General features: G+C 32.2%; 1 protein-coding gene across 1 annotated transcript; it reads left to right on the top strand.

The window, feature by feature from the left end:
- Positions 1-10,508: 10,508 nt before the first annotated feature.
- Positions 10,509-13,008, top strand: LOC105958973 (DELLA protein GAI). The gene has a single exon (XM_012982984.2). It carries the CDS (start codon positions 10,942-10,944, stop codon positions 12,658-12,660), a length of 1,719 nt encoding a protein of 572 aa, XP_012838438.1. The 5' UTR covers positions 10,509-10,941; the 3' UTR covers positions 12,661-13,008.
- Positions 13,009-21,931: the final 8,923 nt, after the last annotated feature.

The following is a 21,931-nucleotide window of genomic DNA, read 5'->3' as shown; positions in this document are numbered from 1 at the left end:
AACAACCTGCTGTATATATATATATAAACAATTGATCACATTAAATTAAACCTAAAATAAATATATTTAGAAAAAAAAAACCCGAGCATTTTGCACGTTTCACTTGCATAATTAAGCTAAAAAGTCACAAAACTTATGCACGTATAATTTACGTACATAAACATATCATGTTCGACGTCGACACACCAGAACGAGCTTTACATTCTTCAGTCAATAAATATTTTAAAGAATTAATAACAAGAGAAAAAACGAAGTGCGTACCTTGGGGATCGGGCGACGAAGAACACAAACTATACAGAAAGAGATCTCTAAAATAATAATTATATAAGCTGGTTTTATCGTTGGGGACTTGTGTGTGTATTTGGTTACTTAAACTTGCTCTTGACCAAAGTTGATATGTTGGAGCAGTTTAAATTAATTCTTGTCACAAAATGCAAAATATAAAAACAACAAACAACTTTATTAAGATTGGTTTATAGAATAATAATTATTGGTCAACCTCTGACTTTTGGAATCTATTAGGTTATTTAGGTGTACTAACAGTTTTACTTAGAAGTTTGTTCTAAACGAGTATGTTTTGATGCTTTGATGTGTGCGTTTTACGATTTGTGGAGTCGAAGCGAAAAAATTAAAAATCAATTTTTTAGTAAAACGGGCAATAAATTGCATAAAATGAATAAAGTGCTGAAAATTGTAACCTCTGTCCAACGGTATCGAGTTATCTTAGTTAGTAATTTAATGTCGAAACTTGAATTTAAATATATTTTGATTGAATGGTTTGACTTTAAAATATTAATTTTATATATTTATTGTATTATATTTATAATATTTTATTTTATTTTGTACTGTTTTAAATAATTCGTGAAATATCTTACAATGCCATATGATAAATGATACGATACAATATGAGGAGGAAACGTTCAGATACGATAGCTATGCTAAATTCAAAATATCTAATGGTTGCTACATTAATTCGATTTAAATATGGGCCGGGTCGATAATTTTTCTGAACAAAAACTGGATCAAATTGTGCAATTTTAAAATGTTTACGGGAGTCTGTGGGCTGAACTAAAAGTTTGGTAGTCCTTTGTAATTTGGTGTGATTGATTTTCTCTATGTCCTCTTTACAAAATATTTTATAATGCTACATTAATCCTCCAAACAAATGAATGCATACATACGATATTAGGGACGTAAATTGGATAGATCCGATCGAAATTAGTACTTTTGAAAAAAATAAATTTAAATTAATTCCAAATATTTGCCGTACATCATCTTAAAAGGTCATCGAAACTCTAAGTTTTGAAAATTGATTGAAAAAATTTGAACAAATATTGAAATTTTTCGATCGAACGCAGCGAAAACAAAAAAAGAATGTAATTTAAAAAATTAAAATCTCCTATACATATATGTATATGTTAACATTTCAATGAAACAATTTTTTTTTAAATTGATATTCGATATTCTAATATTGAAGATTTTTCGATCGAAATCGTCAGAATTTTAATTTTTTGTTGTAATTCCAACTCCTATTTCAAATGTTAACAATCATGTTAAATCTCTGACGGGTGGTCTAGCTGTTAGAGCAAGTGAACTTGTATTAATTAATCAAAGTTTAAATCTTTTTGTCAATGGTCGTTAGGTCGAGTTTGTTACACATGGTTAGTCTAGGTGTGGTTCGATTTACGTCTCTCGTATATTTTGCAAACTATTATATGGAAATGTAAGTTTACAGAGTGCACATGGCTGCGGATTCCTTAATTATTTAAAAAAAAAAAAAAAAAAAAAAAAAAAAAAAAAACAATCATGTTAATCAATTTTCTTTTATACATATCTATCATGTTAATCCTTTAATAAGTGATAACAGATTACTCTAAACCTGATGATAATTGACATTTCGACTAATTAAATGGTGGCATCATACCAATAATTTATAGTGGGTTTTTTAATTTATTAAAGGCCTAATCATTCACTAATTGCGATGTGATGTATCAACCATATCTATTTGTTTAATTCTATTTGTTTAATTCTGATATGTCAAGGAAACATTATGGATAAGGACATGTACGTTAAATTAATCAAACATTGATGATATCATTTTAGTATATATATATTACACAATCTCTCAAGAGCTCGCAAATTGTACGAGCCATGCAACAATATTAGGTTAATCATGTGTGACGAGTTCGATCTAAAGCGTGTTGGTAAGGAAGCTTGAATTTGGGTCAAATAAGGTTACGCTCTCTTACTTCACTCACCAGGTAAATGACAGTTAAATGCTCTTCCAATTCCTAAATAAGTGTCGTTATAATTTGTTGCGTACATATTAAAAAAACTAATAAATATGTGTAGATTTTAGGGGAAAGAATATACTCCCTTCGTTCCGATTTAATTGTCATTTTTCAATTTTCCACAAAGATTAAGAATTTCATTAAATGTGTCTTGATTTTAGGAAAATGTATGTTTTTAGACTCTAAAATGACATTGTCTTATAATTAATAGAGATAAATTAGTTAAAAAAAGAGTGTTGGAAAGAGTTAATAAGGGTATAAAGTGTAAATTAAATAATTAATGAAGTGTTGGAAATTTAAAGTGACAGATAATATGGAACAAAAAAAATTCTCCGAATTGACAAATATTATGGAACAGAGAGAGTATATAGTGTGACTAAAATACCGATGTCATTAATTTTATTTTCATTAAGTCCCTCTCAATTACAGTAATTAAAAGGTGATAAGGGCAAAATTGAGACAACAATAATAAATGCATCACTGAAATTCTAAAGTAATAGCTAAAATGGAACAAACTAAATCCCTCAAAGCTACTCTTAATTTGAAACAGATGAAGTACGTACTAAAGCGACATTACGTACACACATACACACATAATATATATTAACTTACAAAACAACAATTTATATCAAAATGATGGTTTTAGCTAATTAACATACATATTAGAAAAACTTAAAATATGTTTTTATTTATTCTGAAAGAAATGAAAACCTACAAAACCATTTTTTTTTCCTTCTGAAACCTTTGTATTCAACCATTCATGAAAATAAGTTCATCATTATTTTTAGTAATAAATTTATTTAGTCTTGAATATTATTTATTTAGATATAAAATAACGATAACGATAATAATAATAATAATAATAATAATAATAATAATAATAATAATAATAATAATAATAATAATAATAATAATAATAATAATAATAATAATAATAATAATAATAATAATAATAATAATAATAATAATAATAATAATAAGTATATTATTATTATTATTATTATTATTATTATTATTATTATTATTATTATTATTATTATTATTTTTAATAGTAATAGTATACTAAAAAAATATATTTATATTTTATATTTTAATCATCGAACGTTGAAAAATGAGCTCAAACCCGATTCATCGTAACGAGTAAGTTAGGAGCTTTCGTTGTGGCGGGTCACCTCTAAACCAGCTTATGTAATTTAATATTTCAAATATTTATTGATTTATTTGAAGGGTTGTGAAAACTAATCAGTCACAGCATAGGATAAGGTTTAGTTCGGCCAATGCAGGCTATAATTCCCGTAGCTAGGGTTTCTTAGATTGGGGTTTTGATGATCAGAAAACGAGATGTATATTAATTTAATTCATGTGGATTTATATTATCTTTTATGCAAATGCTATTAACTACTCCCTTTGTTTCTCTATAACTGTCACTTTTTAAAAATATTTTTGTTCCATATTATCTGTCATTTTAGATTTACAATACTGCATTAAATGCATTTTTTCATATTTTAACCTTATTAATTCAACTATAAATATTAACTCTCTCTTATCACATCATTAAATAATCAAGGTTATTTTAGTCTTTCTAATATATTTTACCTAAAATCAAGACACATTTATTGAGCTTCTTAATACTTGTGTAAAGCCAAAAACGACACTTAATAAGGAACGGAAGGAGTACATTATTGTAATTGAAGTCAATTATTGAGTAGATCATAAAATATAAATTAGTCTTTGTGCTATGCTAGTTTTGGACCCTCAATCTATTTTCGAACAAATTCTGCAATCGATCGCGTTTCGGCAGCTTTTCTTCTTCTCGTTTTTCTTTATAAATTTCTAAAATTGCATAATTGCCACCGTCATAACCATTGTTGTCGTCTTCTCTTCATTTTTAGATTTTGCAATCGAGTAACTTAATTCGTGTAAGAATGGTGTATTCATATCAAACCTAAATCCATAGGTACTTGTATGTATTCGCAATGCCTCATAATCGGTGGATCTTTGAAAATTTTGAAAATTACGTTAATTTATTATCTCTTGTTCCATATTCAGATATAATATAATGGGAATTTTCACACAAAAAAAAAAAAAAAAAAAAAAAAAAAAAAAAAAAAAAAAACAAACTATCTTTTTCAAATTTTTGCAGCAAAATGCAAAAAAACTCAAAAGAGAGTTCAACAAAATGCAACAAATATTTTGGAAAAATGCAACAGTGAAAATCTGATACAAATATGTTTTAAAATCATGAATTTTGTGTGTTTTGGGTTTGGGTAATTTTTGTTTAGTAATAAATAATACATGTTGAACGGGTGGATTAATTTGGAAGATTAAAACTAGGATTGGATGTTCGTGAGGAATTAAATTATTTTAGGGACCTCTAAATAATTAACCATTAACATAAGCAAGATTACGGAACGGGACTCCGTAATTCATAAACGTGTACGTAATAGTAGTTCTGAACGGGCCCTCCACGTGAACACCTTCCAACCGATGTTCACCGTCTGAAAACTCGAATTCCCCCGTTACGTGGTGGGACCCATGTGTACGCCTTACACCAGCCGATCATTTGAGCGTGTAACTCACGTTTCCCAATCGTACGTACCTAATGGTATCGTGGTGGATCAGGCTTTGTTACAGCGCGTGGACGTTTGTTGACACACCTCGTGCTGTTCATGTGGGCAATGGACCAATAAAACTGTTATTTTCCGGAATATAGAATTGGTCCTACGTCAGATTCTCACACACTATTTTTAGAGAGCGTGTGAATTATGAAATATGGAGTCATATAAAATAGCATTTTGCACCACAAAAAAGATGTGAATTGGCAATTTGACCCTTCAATTATGAAAATGGAAAAGTCCACCCTCAAATTATATATCGTGATATTTTAATTTGTGAAGGATTTTCTTTTTATTTTTGATGGTTTTTTTTATAGAATTTATTACATTATTATTGTATTATATGATAAAAAAATTAGTTTATTGCAAAACAAGAAGCAATAATTTTCTTGTGCTATCGAAATTGAAATTATATCTACTTGAAAAAAATTGATCATATTTCTAGTTTTAGAAAATGATTAAAAATATTATAATTGTCTAACTACCCTATAAAACTCAAATTTTGTGTTATTAATTTTTTTTTATGCAAACATAAATTTATCAAAATCAACTAGAAAAAAAAAAGAAATTAACTATGAAATCTTTGAAATCAACTAGAAAAAATATCGAAAACAACTGTAAGAGTATGAAATGCAACTACAAAATAATAATAAAAAAAATAGCATAACCCAACCGTTACCAAATCGTGTTCAATTTTTCGTTGGGATTTGAACGAGCTGAACGGTGTACGTCTTGAATTAAGAATGGGTAAATGAGAGGGCTTTAAAATTTATCGTCCTAGTTGGCCTCGCCGGAGTTAATATCCCCGCCACGTTCCACCTTGACACATGCAAATCTCAATCCAAGCAGTAATGTGCGCGGAGGTGGTGGGGGCGAATGCCGGCAGTAGCGAGGTTAAATTAATGCCAAAAATATGTGTGAAGGAAAGGAGGGAAGATGAATAAATTTACAAGGGATGATGTTATATTAAATTTTGCTAAATATTTATTTAAACAAACAATTCGGGGGTCCTAAAAAATCATTTTGGGTAAATTACACACAACTTCTTAGGTAGGCGAAAATAACTTTTAAGGCTCCTGTAGTATTGGTAATTACAATCATGCCCCTGAAACAATTATTGGAGCCAAGATTTCATGTTTTGGGAACCGATATGTACTATATTTATTTTTTCGTGAGGCCATTAATGCTAGCTACCATAAACGAAAATGTATAAATCTTATATAAAATAATAAGAATTCAAAAATATTAGGAGAGTCATGTCACCCCCTAGCTGTATGTTGTCTCCACAGTGCCTACAACTAATAGATCAATAGAACCCGAACAGAATAACTTATCCAATGCATTATTCCCTCAGATTTTTAACAATGTTTCAGGGATGATTGTAATTACAAGGCTTGATCCCATTTTGCACCCTTGAAATGAAGTATTTTGGCACTTTGCACCCTTGAAAAATAATAATAGCAATTTGCACCCTCAAAACACAATAAATATATCACAATGCCCCCTCGTTTGAATAATAAAGGCAATTTTATTTTTATTGGTTGTTTTTATTTTCAGGGTGCAAAATAACAAATTAAATGGTTATTTTTTTCAACCTTCAACCTAATTTCAAGGGAAACCAAGTGGGAAAAAATAAAAATCACACCGGATTATAGAAACAACTATTAATTTCTAACAAAAGAAAGTAAAATAAACTTGTATCACTAAATTATTCGATTGATGGATCTTTTATTGCAAATATTAGGTATAAAATTTTGGAATAAGATATCATTTTTTAAATAACTTGATAACGAAATAGTGGAAGGATTTTTTATTTTTTATTTCATAAAATATATTTTGTGATAAAAAAATATAATTTTTAAATATGTTGATGAGATGTATTTTTAATTTTTTCAACTTATAGTTTCAAAATGATTGATAGATAAAAAAATTGATTTCACACTTGTCCACGTAAAAAAATACCACTTCAAATATTAAATCACCTTTATTAGCATTAAAAATTCATTCGAGGTGCATTATACATAATTAATTAAGTTTCGAGGGTGTAAAGTGTCAAAGTGCTACATTTCAAGGGTGCAAAATGAAATTAAGCCTAATTACATATACTACATGTACCTTAAAGTTATTTTATCATACTTTAGTGGTGCAAATGTTATTTCCCCATTCATTTAATATCGGTACAAATTAAGCGGCATTTAGCAATTTAGAAAGTATAAACTTAATTAATCCAATAAATTTTGTCAATTAACATTTAACATAGGCGCGTACATAAAACTCGCGTGGACGCGCGCGTGTGAAGAAGAAAATCAAGTGGGGGGAAACAGATATGGCCCACAAAAATGAATATGATGCATTGAAATGTACGGTCAGCAGAGGAGGTCCCATGGAGTGGTTTGATGGACTGCACTGCACCTTATCACTGTCGCATCTTTTTAGCATTGCGGTGCTGCCACGCTTCTTTTTCTTTCCTTTTTATGTGCCTGCCGCCCTCTTTCCTTTTATATACAATTTCAACCACCATTTATTTTTTTTATTTTTTAAAAAATATATATGTATTTGTGAAAATTAGTTTTATTTGATTTGACATAATTCACCAATTTTGGTAAAATTGGAATTTTGACAATTTCTTTTATATTCTTTGTCGACTAAAATTATTGAAGTTGTTCTTTGTTGAGGTTTTGCTATTTTAATATAATTAACTATTGAATTAATAAAATATTTTGTTGTTTGAATCCGAATTATTGCATTTTTCAAAAATTGTCTCTTGAATATTGTTGAGTGTATAGTTTACACTCAATGTATACTTTCTTACGAGGATTTTTGTATACTTTTATTGATTTAATGGTGCTTAATGAGTGGTTTATTGTATTTTAGGTACAACTTGACGATTTGGAAGTTCCAAGGACGAAACGAGCCAAAAAAGGTAAAAAAACGGGCAAAAACGGAAGAAAACAAAATATGCTGAAAATTGGCCCGCGCGGTCGTGCCGAATTTAGCCTATTTTTGGCGTGGCCGCGCCAACTGCAGAAGTTGGGCAGAAGGTTTCGGCGATTCTCGCGCGGTTGTGTGAGAATTGCACTGATTCTCGCGCGGCCGTGCCAAAACACGCTGGAGACAATTTTGGACTTTTAATCACACAAGGAAACCTAAATTTTTCTACCAAGTTGGGACATCTATTTAAGCCCAAACCAAGCACGAATTAGAGGACTTTTGACACAACCTTGGAGCGAGAGGAGCGAGAGAACGAAGAATCGAAGACGGAGAATTGACAAATCTTCATCACAATTCTTCTTTTATCTATCTTTTCGTAATCTATGTCTTTTTATATTTTTATTATGTTTTTCGTTATGAGTAGCTAAGTTTTAATCTAGGATTTTGTTGGAACTCTATGTGGGGATGGTGAACCCGTTTTCTTGAGATTATGCAATTATGATTTTATGATTATTTCTTATACTTGTTATGATTGTTAGTGCATGAACTTGATCAATTTATGTGTTTTATCTGTGATTATTGGGATTGACTCGACAGGGCTATTTTGATAATTAGACGGTAAGTATAAGAGCCTTCGAGTAGTTTTCACCGGATGAGTGTGTCAATTGCATGTGGTGTCGTAGATATATAGATATCACCTTAGGTAGCCATTTACGAGACTTGTTAGTTAATGCTTTATTCATAATTTGTTTGCATAGACATATAGTGAACCGTTTATGAATAATAGACTCATAATACGTGACAGCGGGTTATGAGTAAATTAGTGTCTCGGGTTAATAATCATGAATCATATATTTCATACTTGAGGGGTTTTGGGTGAGCAATTCTTGCATAGGGGAAGATAAAATCCTAGGTCCGTCTTTATTGATATTTTCTCGTGTTTAATTGCTTTCATAATTAGTTTAATTATTTAGTTGATTAAATTTGACAACTTTGCGTAAACTGGATAAAAATCATAATTGTTAGAATTTGGTACTTAGGATTAGATAATTTGAGTATTCCCTGTGGGATCGACATCCGACTCTCACGAGTCCACTTTTACTACTTGTTTGCGATACGTGCACTTGCGTGTTAGGTATTAGCCCCAACAAATATTTACTTGCCACAATATGTGTCGTTGTAGTTAACTCTTTTGTTCTGAGTTATATGTTATTTCGAAATTCAACTGATAGTAATTGCATTTTCTTCATTTATTGTTGTCTATCAATTTTTTTTTTTTTGTATTTTTAATGAAAAAATTCGCAACTAACCATATTAATGCACTGATTAAACATACACTATCGTATAATAGTTTGTAAATCATACAAGGGATGTGAAACATATTAGGCTAACCATGTGTGACAAACTCGATCTAGCAACCGTTGACAAAATGATTCTAACTTGAGTCAATGAACACACACTCATTTGCTTCAACTGTTAGATATTCCCTTTTCGGGACTGATTAATAGGATAAAATATAAACTTTCACCTCTAAATGTACATATAATTTATATATGTAGGCTCATACAAAGTATGAATAAATTATATACAAGTGCATGATACTTGATCAAGTTTGTTTTGCAAATCCTACCACACATTTATAAAACTTGAATTTGCTAAGTAAATAAATTGCTTATTAGAAGTTTTTGGAACTTCCTTCTTATTAAGAAAGTTCTATTTTGTGGAACCATGTATTTTAACTGAACAAAAATAACAATTGATACAATGGCGTACAACTGTAAAACAAGTACCAATCCTCATCACTAACATAAAAGAACTTGGGAACTTGTTTCAATTATTGATTATCAATGCACATATTAGATTCCTTTTAAATTTAATTTGATATATCATATATTAATTATGATAAAATTAAAATATATCAAATATTAAATAAAAACAGAGTCTAAATCCCGCACTTGGTGGCTCGAATTCATTATCAATCAAGTCATTGCCCCTAGGTGCAAGGTGCTTACCAACATGCTACCTTATCAAATGCAGCTAACACGAAATCAATTCAAGGTAACAAGAACAATTCTCAATCTAAGTCAACTTCCGCTTGCTCAATTTTTCCCCAACCGTTACCAAATCGTGCTCAATTTTTTTGTTACGATTTGAAAGGGCCGAACAGTGTCTTGAAGAACGGTAAATGATAGTGCTTGAAAATTTATCCTCCTAGTTGGCCTAGTCGGAGTTAACACCCCCGCCACGTTCCACCTTGACAAATTCAAATCTCACTCCGAGCAGCGATGTGCGCATTTTCATTTTTTTCATTATTACCAACATCCCCGAAGCTTTTAAGTATTTACATAACCGGTCCTGAAACGTTTCCGACAGGTGTCATAGCATTTCGGTTTTCAAAACATTTTAAAAACGTACAAGCGCGTGTGTATAGAAGTTTCCGTGCATCATAGTATATAGTTCATATAATATTTTTTTCTTAGCCAGTATCTGATTCCACATTGATTTTGAAAAATAAAATCGAGCATAACACAAGAAATATCGAATGCCAGAATTCGGATTTAGGTAATCTACAGTAAAAATACTAATTTATGATTCGAACATAAACCCGAAAGCCGAAAATCCGAAAAACCGAAAACTTTAATAAATTGGAAACATAACAATTATTGAGCAAGTCCCCTTTTATTTTTATTTTTACGACTCAATAAAGTGGTAAAAGAATATAAAATAAAAGATTAGAAAAATAAGAAAAAAAAAATGAATAAAAAAGGGCATGATTATTAATTATTATGGCTAGAGTTGTCTTCCTTATCTCCTCTCTGTTTCCGTTCTTGAAGCTCGCGCCTTCATCACGAGCCCCCACTTTTCATCACTCTCTCTTCCCATCTTTACTACTATATATATTTATTTTCAAACCCCTCAAATTATTCAATGTTGCAAAAAAACCCCATGACTTTCAAGTTTCAGTTCACCCAGTTGTGTTGATCCATCTTTCTTCAATCAATTCGCCCCCACCCAAAAATCTATAACAGAGAGATTAATTTCTCTTGCCCAGTAAAGAACAAAAGATTCGCTGCAACCCCACTTTTTTTTTTTTTTTTCACAAAATGAAACGAGATCGCGACCGTAGAAAGACAGAGGCGGCGGCGGCGGCGGGGAGTGGCAGCAGCTCCGCCGGGAAGGCGAAGATGTGGGCGGAGCAGCCGCAGCCGGATGCAGGTATGGACGAGCTATTCGCTGTTCTGGGGTACAAGATGAAGTCTACGGATATGGCGGATGTTGCAGAGAAGCTTGAACAATTGGAGATGGCGATGGGCTCCACCATGGAAGACGGAGCTTCGGTTCTGTCGAACGACACCGTTCATTACAACCCGTCCGATCTTTCTGGGTGGGTCGAGAGCATGTTGTCGGAGCTCGGCAGCTCGAGCAACGGATTCGATTTGATTTCCGGTAATCAAATTGGAATCTCCGGCGAATCTAATGGCTACGACGACGACCTCAGGGCGATTCCTGGCGGCGCAATTTTCAGCAACAAACAGAAGGACGACGCCGTTGACCTCCCCGAGAGCGCTAACAAAAGGACGAGATCTGAATTTTCGGACAATGGGTTTCTGCCCGCCGCCGCGGCGGCGGGGGATGCGGCGGCGGCGGCGGCGGCGCTGCCGGTGATGCTGGTGGATTCGCAGGAGGCAGGGGTGAGGCTCGTCCACACCCTGATGGCGTGCGCGGAGGCCGTCCAGCAGGAGAACATGAAGCTCGCCGACGCGCTGGTGAAGCACGTGGGCGTACTCGCGGTGTCTCAGGTGGGGGCCATGAGGAAAGTCGCCACCTACTTCGCGGAGGCGCTGGCGCGGCGGATCTACAAAGTCAGCCCGCCGGAGCCGCTCGACTCGTCCTACTCCGACGTGCTCCAGATGCACTTCTACGAAACCGGGCCCTACTTGAAATTCGCCCACTTCACCGCCAACCAAGCCATACTCGAGGCGTTCGCCGGAGCGGACAGGGTCCACGTCATCGACTTCAGTTTGAAACAGGGGATGCAGTGGCCTGCACTGATGCAGGCCCTGGCCCTGCGGCCTGGCGGGCCCCCGGCCTTCAGGCTGACGGGCGTGGGCCCGCCTCAGCCAGACAACACCGATGCTTTGCAGCAGGTGGGGTGGAAGCTGGCTCAATTGGCGGAGACTATTGGCGTGGAATTTGAGTTTCGAGGTTTTGTCGCTAATTCTCTCGCCGATCTCGATGCGAATATGTTGGGTATTAGGGCCGGCGGAGAGGAGGCGGTGGCGGTGAACTCGGTATTCGAGCTCCACCGCCTCCTGTCCAGGCCGGGTGCCTTGGAAAAAGTTTTGAATTCGATCAGGGCGATGAATCCGAAAATAGTGACGGTTGTCGAGCAGGAGGCGAACCACAACGGTGGGGTTTTCTTGGACCGGTTCAACGAGGCGTTGCACTACTATTCAACCATGTTCGACTCGCTCGAGAGCTGCGGCGGTGTGACTCAGCAGCTGCCGCCTAACGGCGGCCAGGACTTGGTGATGACGGAGGTGTACCTGGGGCGGCAGATATGCAACGTGGTGGCGTGCGACGGGGCGGATAGGGTGGAGCGGCACGAGACGCTGCCGCAGTGGAGGCGGAGGATGGGTTCGGCCGGGTTCGAACCGGCCCACCTGGGGTCGAACGCGCACAAGCAGGCGAGTATGCTGCTGGCGCTTTTTGCGGGAGGGGATGGGTACAGGGTGGAGGAGAATGAAGGGTGCTTGATGCTCGGCTGGCATACCCGGCCGCTCATTGCCACCTCCGCGTGGCGGCTGACGGCGGTGGGGTAGTGTGGGTTTTACTCGGGCGGGCATTTGGTTACTGAGTTGTGGGATGACTCAGCGCGAGTTGAGTGGGTTGGTTGACAACTACATGAGGTGGAATGCTGAGTTGGTATGAGAATGAGAAGAGAAGATTGATGGAGACAGCCCCTAAAATGAGTCAAATCCTGTCTTTTTTACATTTTACTTCTCATAAAGTCAGCTTCTTGTTTTAATTTTTTTTTTTTTGTGTGTGTGTGTGTGTGTGTGTGTGTAATAATTTTGTTAATTGTTTATTATCCTTTCTAAAAAGTTTTTATCATAGTCTATTTGGTTTGAGAAAGAAATTATAAGAGATAAATGACTTTGCGTCTACAACATTTTTTGTTATGTGATATATATATTATTCAAATGAAAACGAGAAACACAATGCTAAATAATTAAATAAATTTTAAACTCTATTTGATGCATATCTTATGGGGAACAATTTAAGACGGCTTGACTTCTAAAATCGGAAAAAATGAAAAATGGGGTTAAATGACCAAAATCTGCTTCGATCGGGTAAAATCGGCAAATTGGTCAAGGAAACTGGTTTTCGACCAAAACATCTCAAATCACCATTGAGTTGATTATTTGTGCTATATTTGACGAATCTTCACGAACTTAGTTGTGGGCGGTCGAAGGATTGTCGGATATGGTCATGGGTAGGGGTGGACATTCGGGTCGGGTCGGGTTATTCGGGTCGGGTTATTCGGGTTTTTTGCAAAAAAAAAATTACCCGAACCCGACCCGAGATAACCGGGTACCCGGCAACCGGGTACCCGGTTATTTCGGGTCGGGTTCGGGTCGGGTTCGGGTTTTGCTATTTTCCCTTTTTTTTTTTTTTTTTTTTTTTTTTTTGAAAAATAGTAACTAAATTTACTTAATATATATATATATATATATATATATATATATATATATATATATATATACACACACATACATATACTGATATACATATATATATATATATATTATATATATATATACATATACATATACAGATCATACACTGATAATCTGATATATATATATATATACAGACATATACATATATATACATACAAACATATATATATATATATATATATATATATATATATATATATATATATATATATATATATATATATATATATATATAAAATAAAATAAAATAAAAAAAAAAAAAAAAAAAAAAATTCAACCGGGTACCCGATCGGGTACCCGGGTAGAATTTCTAATACCCGGACCCGACCCGGTTTGGGAGCACCGGGTACCCGAACCCGGGAAAAACCCGGTTACGTAAAAAATTACCCGATCCGGTCGGGTAATACCCGACCGGGTCGGGTAATACCCGAATAACCCGACCCGAATGCCCACCCCTAGTCATGGGTGGTCGATTGCCTGATTTGGAGAATAATGAATAGAAAAAAATATAAAGTGTAAGCAAAAGAAATATAGTAAAAAATAGGGTGAGATAAATAAAATTATAAAAGTGAAATAACAGGTGGAAGATTAAAAAATATAAATAAACTAAGTATTTTTAAAACATTAAAATTAAGAAAATAATAAAATATTAAAAGAAAATCAAAAACCTAGTTGAACCGGTTCGACCCTATAGAACCTTGACCCAAATGGTCGTCCGCAACCAACCATATATGTGCACTGGATAAACATACACTCTCATATAATAGTTTACAAACCACACGAGAGAGAGGTAAACAACACTATGCTAATTATGTTTGACAAACTCAACCTAGCAACCGTTGTTAAGATGATTCGAACATGGGTTATTTGACACAAATTCACTTGCTCCAACAATTAGACCGTCATTTGCGGAGCTTTATTTTGTTAGAACTATTGAAAGTGGTCTACTGCATATAGATTAAAAGGAAATGAACTTTTGAAATTGGTCAGCCGGTCCGAAACATTGAACTAGAGGTGAGCAAATACACATACAAATAAAAAGAAAAACGGACCTATAACCGAAAAAATTGAGCCGATAAGAACCGACCCGACCTAATGATCTATGTTTTACCTTCAAGGAAAGAACCGCATGTAATGACCTTGATTTATTTAGTTTCCAGAGGATACTTTTCTTGTTGGAATTTTCAGAGTGTTATTATTAATTTGTTAATCCTCAAACAAACGTGTTGAAAAACCAAAATTCACAGCTAATCAAATATCGGTGTTGTGCCGAATCGATTCGAACAAAAAGGCAAAATCAAAACTGAAAATAAATGAATCGATTAGCAGTGAACCGAAAAAAAACCCCGACATGTGTTTGGTTTTTAAAATTTGAAAAAACCGAAACTATGTACACGTTTGTGTTTCGCAAAAATCGAGCCGTACCGATGCGTGCACACCCCTAATTAAGAATATGCTTGTTATTATGCTTAATTATAAGTCACTCCTACAACTATAGCTATATAGATAATTCTCCCTTAAAATATCAAGTATTTGTCCTAATCACTTCCCATCTTCACCAATAATTCATAACACGACTTCTCAACAACACGAATCTCGAACTTCTTGTACCACAAGGCGAAATCACGCGCCCCAAGCTCCCATCCCTTGGTCCGACAAATATTTAATAGATGAATGTAAATCATTGTGACTGAACGACCCATTAAGGTAGCGGACCCGGACCAGGTTCTCACAAGGAACCAACCTTTATTGAAGTTGAAATTCACACAATGCGGCTGCCAGGATTCGATTCTAGAATCTTGTACCAACTTACTACTCCTGGAACCAATTGACTATGCCCATGCGGGGAATCTCGGACTTATTATTCATAGTGATAGCGATTATTCCAAAATTCCCCGATCGAATTAAAGGATAACCCTAATTGAAAATCAACGGATTTTTACTTTAATTCTTCTTCCTGCATTTTTTGTTTTGTTTACTTTCTTGTTTTCTTTCCTATGCACATAGGGGAATCTTAAGCCTGCACATAAAGATAAGATAAGTGTAATTTTCATAATAATTAAAGAGTGTTTAGGGTTTGATTACATTAATTAGGTCAGTTGTCACTATTTCTTACCTAAGTTTATCCAAAATTAACTCCAGAAAAAATTAAAAAAAAATGCTTTGGAGTTGATTAAGATGTCACCGGTCTATTCAAGGTGATTAATTATGATGAAAATAATCAAATTTTTTTGACTCCAAAATTATTCTTTCAAATGTGAAACCATAGCCGGCCTTAATAAACTTATCTCATCCTAATTACTTTAATATGGCTTCATTTCAATTTGCACCATTAGAATGTAGCATTTTTTGCTCGTTGCACCCCAGATTTTTTTTAATATAACTATGTCCCCTCGAAAGATAATAAATCATTCACGTTGCATTTCTATTGAAATTTTAAGGTTAATGAGGATGATTTAATCTTTTAGTAGTGTTTTGAAATGAAAATTTTCATTGGTGTGATCAACTTTAGTTCCAATAGTAGAATTTCATTAAAAAATTATGAAATTATTGAATAGGTATGTCTTCTATATTTCACGTACCGTAAATAGAAACCTTCACTTACTACCAAGTTTAAAAGCTATAAAAAAGAAAAAGAAATTGTGGTTTCTTAATATACTTTATTTTTAAGAGTAATAATATTAGTTTCTATAAAATCGAACGAAAATGAAAAGAAATAGAAATAAAAAAATAATAACTAAATAAGTATGTAAAATAACGGAAGTTGAAAAAAATTATTATTGAAAATAAAGAAGGGGATAGTTAGATTAACTAAATAGTTAGATTATTAGGCACAAGATATAATTTAGTGGGGTAAATGAATGTTTTGATTGTACAACAGAGGTAAGTGAAGGTTTTCCAATAGTGGAAGGGTAAATAAAATTAGCCCTTTATTTTATTGGAATTGGTGTAAGAAGTTTTTTTGTATGAAAATATATATAATTTTAGGTGAATGGATTTGAAATGACTCCAATTTTGGAGTCATTTGAAATCCATCACTATTGCTCCAAAATCAATTAAAAAGGAGGGGTGAGGATTTGAAATCCATCTCCAAATCCCTCAATCCAAACAAGTCCGAGGAATTTATTATTATGGATTTGAAACCCCCCCCCCCCCCCCAAATCCCTCCATCCAAATGGACCCTTATATAATTTTGTGAAAAACTAGTTGAAGGGTGTAAACATTAGGTTTTTAATACGATTTATCAAGATGATAAATACTTTTGTATATGTGTATTTATTGAGGGTATTTTCATATAGGCAATTGTACTTGTTTTTGTGCTGGAAAGTGTCAAGTTAAATTATTTATCTTCACCAACCATCAAATTATTTTCTCAATATAATTACTTGAAAATTAAATTTTGTTATTTAAATTAAATCCACATTTTTTTTATCAAAGACCTACAAAAAAACAATTATTGAGAGAATTTTATTAAAATGTCAATATGGGTGCAATGCGAATGATTTATTACTTTTTGAGAGTTTATTGACGACATTATGGTCGTTTATGTTACTTTTAGTAGTCAATGTCATTATTCACCAACGATTTTAATAATCAGTTCGTTAATCGATTATGCTTTAATTAATTAATATCATAGTCGATTAATATAGCTGACGGAGAAAAAAAGGTTAAGCATGATTATTATTATTATTATTATTATTATTATTATTATTATTATTATTATTATTATTATTATTATTATTATTATTATTATTATTATTTTATTTTATTTTATTTTTTTATTTTATTTATTTTATTTTTTTTGCTTTTCTAAAATACTAATTTTCGATCAAGTTTGACCCCTAATTTCATATTAGATAAACATGATTTATAATTCTTATAAAAAAAACCTCTAATACAATATCGATTTTATTTTTTAAAATAAATTAAACAGGGGAAGTGAATTATTGGTGACCAAAAAAAGAAGAAAATAGGAACATATATACATAAAAGAGGTAATGACACCCTGTATATGACACTCCTTTAATCGGATGTTATAAGACAATAAAACTATCTATGGAGACTGTGCCTCAGCAACATACTTAAATTTAATAATTTGTCCAAAAACATTATAAAATTATTGGGTAAATTACAAGGATACCCTTAGATAATGGCTAATTACGAAAAAAATGTACGTGTTTGCATAATTATGAGCACTCTCCTAAAACTAACGCGCCGCTAAAACCCTAATAGAACATAGCAATTGTCTCAAATACCTATGTGTTAAAGTAATTTTCTGAGTTTATTACATTTGGTCCCTCATGCAATATAACACCTTGCACAGAACCCCTTTTGGCATAAAAACGGCTAGGTAACAGTAAATAATTAAAAACAAAAATTACAAACCTTACGATTAGACTCCTAAGGATATTCTGGTCATTACAGAATGGATATTCCATGGAATCTATTTGATTCAGTTATTGTAAACTCTGTGAGGTAATTCATTAGACGGAGAATACCTCAGGGTGGTGCTTGTAATTACGCAAACAAATAATTATCCTAAATTATTTGTCCAAAAAACATTATAAACATAAAACTTGGAAATGGGTATTTGTCCAGTCATTGCTTACAACACACAAACAATAGGATACATATTTGTGTATACGTGCACACTTTTAGCCCACAAAGGGATAAATGTGTGTTGTGGTCACAATATCACATTTTTTTGCTGTCCCTAAACCAAACCCCACATGTTATTCACATGTGAAATTTGACATGTGGGGTACTCTAATAAGATTCTCTTACAATGCATATCAATTCATACTTATATATACAAACTATTTTTTCAATGTTTAATTATTAGTTGTCAATTCATATGTGAATTATGACTAGGGATGAAAATGAGTCGGTTTTGGGTCAGTTTGTTAACATCCGAGACCCTACCAATGAAATATATATATGAGATCGTTAACATAAGTAAATTAGTATGTGTTTATTGTAATTAGTACACCGGTGTTATATCAAATTGCTAGAAAATTACCTCATATTATTTTATTAGTAAAATAAACTACATGATTCATTTTTTTGCACATATACCCCCTAACCATGATACTAATTGCTAAAAAATCTAAATTAAAGTGGGATTTTGCAATAAAATAACATGGGATGGTCTTTTAACAACTCGATATAACAAAAGGGTATTAATTGAATACACTCAAATTAGTAAATTAAGTTAAATTTTTAGTAAATTGAGAAGTTGCTCAATAAAGTAGACTATATTTATTATTTAAGTAAAATTGGAGGGGGCGGGGGGCGGGGGTAATTAATTCAGTTTAGACGGTGTTTGCAAAAGTTTTTACAGATAGATTATGAGCTTTTTTTTTTTTTTTCTTTTTACTCATAATCTATTTTTATGTATTCGCAAAATGAAATTCTGCTTGTGCTTCTGTTAAAATAAACAGTTTTAAACTATTTAAATTAATTTTCCAGCAAATTTGCAAATATGGTCTACTTCTACAATAAACACTTAAAACCAATTTAACTTACAATTTTTAACTTCTGATTTTAAATACGTTTTTGCAAACACCACCTTAGTTAAGCTCATTTTTGGTTTAAACTCAATATAAACTTAAACAACTCACTGTTGCTAGGACGAACGTCTTTAACTAAGAAATATAGGGGTATTCTTGCTAAAGAAAAACGCATATGGGGAATTTCATCTATATTTAAATCACTAACTTTATTTGTAAGAAAATTAAGGTAAGAACTTTTAGCTAATTTTCCTCGACTCTAAAACAAAGAATAACTAGTATTTCACCCGTGCGTTGCACGGAGGTCAGTTTCAAAATGAGAAAAGTAAACTTATGTAAACGACACAATACCAATTCAAGTAAAACAAAATGGAAAGAAATAAAAAAAAAATATAAACTTTATCTCTTAATTTAGAGTTGTACCATATGAAACTAAGTTAAGAAGCGTGCAAAACACGATATCAAGATTAAAGATTAAGTAAAATCATTTAAAACATATGGTATAACACTATTTCTTGGATTGCAATCTACTACATCATGTGAATCTTCTGCAAAATAACTAAGGTAACAATAGACACAGTAGCAGAGAAGTAACACAATAGATATTCAAATAACCATCAAGTTTATCACTAATGTCGTTCAATTAGTGATGCACATTACTTAAAGAACAATAAATCTTATAAATATTGCAAAAGAGATATGATGTATACGCCACTACCAGTACTGATACCAATGTTGATACCAATACAGATACCAATACTGATACCAATACTGTTATCAATAGTGATACTAATTCGATTAATACTAATATTAATATTAATACTAATACTAATACTAATACTAATACTAATACTAATAATAATACTAATACTAATACTAATATTAATACTAATACTAATGTTAATACAAATACTAATACTAATGTTAATACTAATAGTGATACTAATACTAATATTGGTACTAATACTTGTACTAATAATAATATTCATATTGATACTAATACAAATACTAAGATTAATACTAATATTGATATTAATACTGATAATAATACTGATACTTACATTGATAATGAAAAATAGTTATATTGATACTAATACTAATACTAATACGAAGAATAAGACTAATACTGATACTAATATTAATAAAAATACTGATACATATAGTGATACTAATAGTGATATTGATACTAATATTAATACTAATAGAAATACTAATACTAAGACTAATACTTATACTAATAACAATAATAATTCTGATACTGATATTAATACTTATACTCATACTAATACTCTTAGTAATATTATATTAATACTAATATTAATACTGATAATGATATTGACACTAATACTGATACTCATAGCAATATTAATATTAATATTAATATTAATATTAATATTAATATTAATATTAATATTAATACTAATACTAATACTAATACTTATATTGATATTGATACTGATACTAATATCGATACTTATACAGTTACTCATACTAATACTAATATTAATATTGATACTCATATTAATACTGATACTCATACTAATATTGATACTCATACTCATACTGATACTCACAGTCATACTGATACTCGTACTAATACTGATACGAATATTGATATTAATACTAATACTAATACTAATACTATAGTGATACTAATATCGATACTGATACATATATTGATAATGATACTGATACTGATACTCATACTCATACTGATATTGATACAAATGTTGATATGATACAAATACTAATACTAATACTGATACGGATATGAATACTGAAACTGATACTGATATTGATACTGATACTAATACTGATACTGATACTGATACTGATAATGATACTGATACTCATAATGATAATGATACCGATACTGATACTGATACCGATACTGATACCGATACCGATACCGATACAGATACCGATACCGATATCGATACCGATAGAGATACCGATACCGATATCGATGCCGATACCGATATTGATGCCGATACTAATGACGATACCGATAATGATACCGATACTGATATTGATATTGATACTGATATTTAGACTAATATTAATATTGATATTAATATTAATACTAATATTAGTACTAATACTAAAACTAATATTAACACTAATATTAAATATATTAGAAACATCAAGAAACACGTATTAAATATATTAGAAATTAATATTTAATTATATTATCAAGCTGGCATTAAAATTATTTAAAATAATATAAGGGTATAAGCAATCGTTAAGACGTGAAAAGAACGTTAATCGTTGTTAAAAGGATAAATTACGAAAATCCTCATGAACTTAGGCTAAATTACGGAAAGCACCCCCACTTATCGGTAAATACCAAAATCCCCTAGATGATTGTTTGTCGTACACGACCCCCTTATGGTGTGATTTTTTACGGAATCTTTTTTATTCCATATAATATCCCAAAAATTGTGGATTCCACCCTTGCATACGTGACATTTCTTTTATCTTAATTTTTAAATACAAAAATTACCCTTAGGGGAGGTAATAGTACTACTAAAAAGTTGTAAATATGTTATTTAAGAAGACTAAATATTTCGTGTAGAGTCCCCCTCAGAGTATTTTTTGTCTTTAAAACGTACCATAAACAAATGTCGTGTGCATGGTAGAATCTGCATTTTTAGGGGAATATTCCACGTAATAAAAAAATTCCGTGAACAATCATAATGTAAGGGGGTCGATGTAAGACGGAAACAAACATCAGGGAAAGTTTGGTAATTACGAATATGATATTAAATTAGTAAAAAAGATAAACATATTCTCTGGTCACGTTCATGTAAAATGTATAGTATCAAATAATTTATCCTGCA

This window comes from Erythranthe guttata, chromosome 11 (assembly GCF_056151865.1).
Source record: "Erythranthe guttata isolate IM_541 chromosome 11, IM_541, whole genome shotgun sequence".
Lineage (NCBI taxonomy): Eukaryota > Viridiplantae > Streptophyta > Magnoliopsida > Lamiales > Phrymaceae > Erythranthe > Erythranthe guttata.
This window is presented reverse-complemented; position numbering and strand designations above follow the sequence as displayed.

Bases quoted from the DNA above. Each gene is read 5' to 3' on its own strand.
- LOC105958973 (XM_012982984.2), top strand. From the start codon at position 10,942: ATGAAACGAGATCGCGACCGTAGAAAGACAGAGGCGGCGGCGGCGGCG.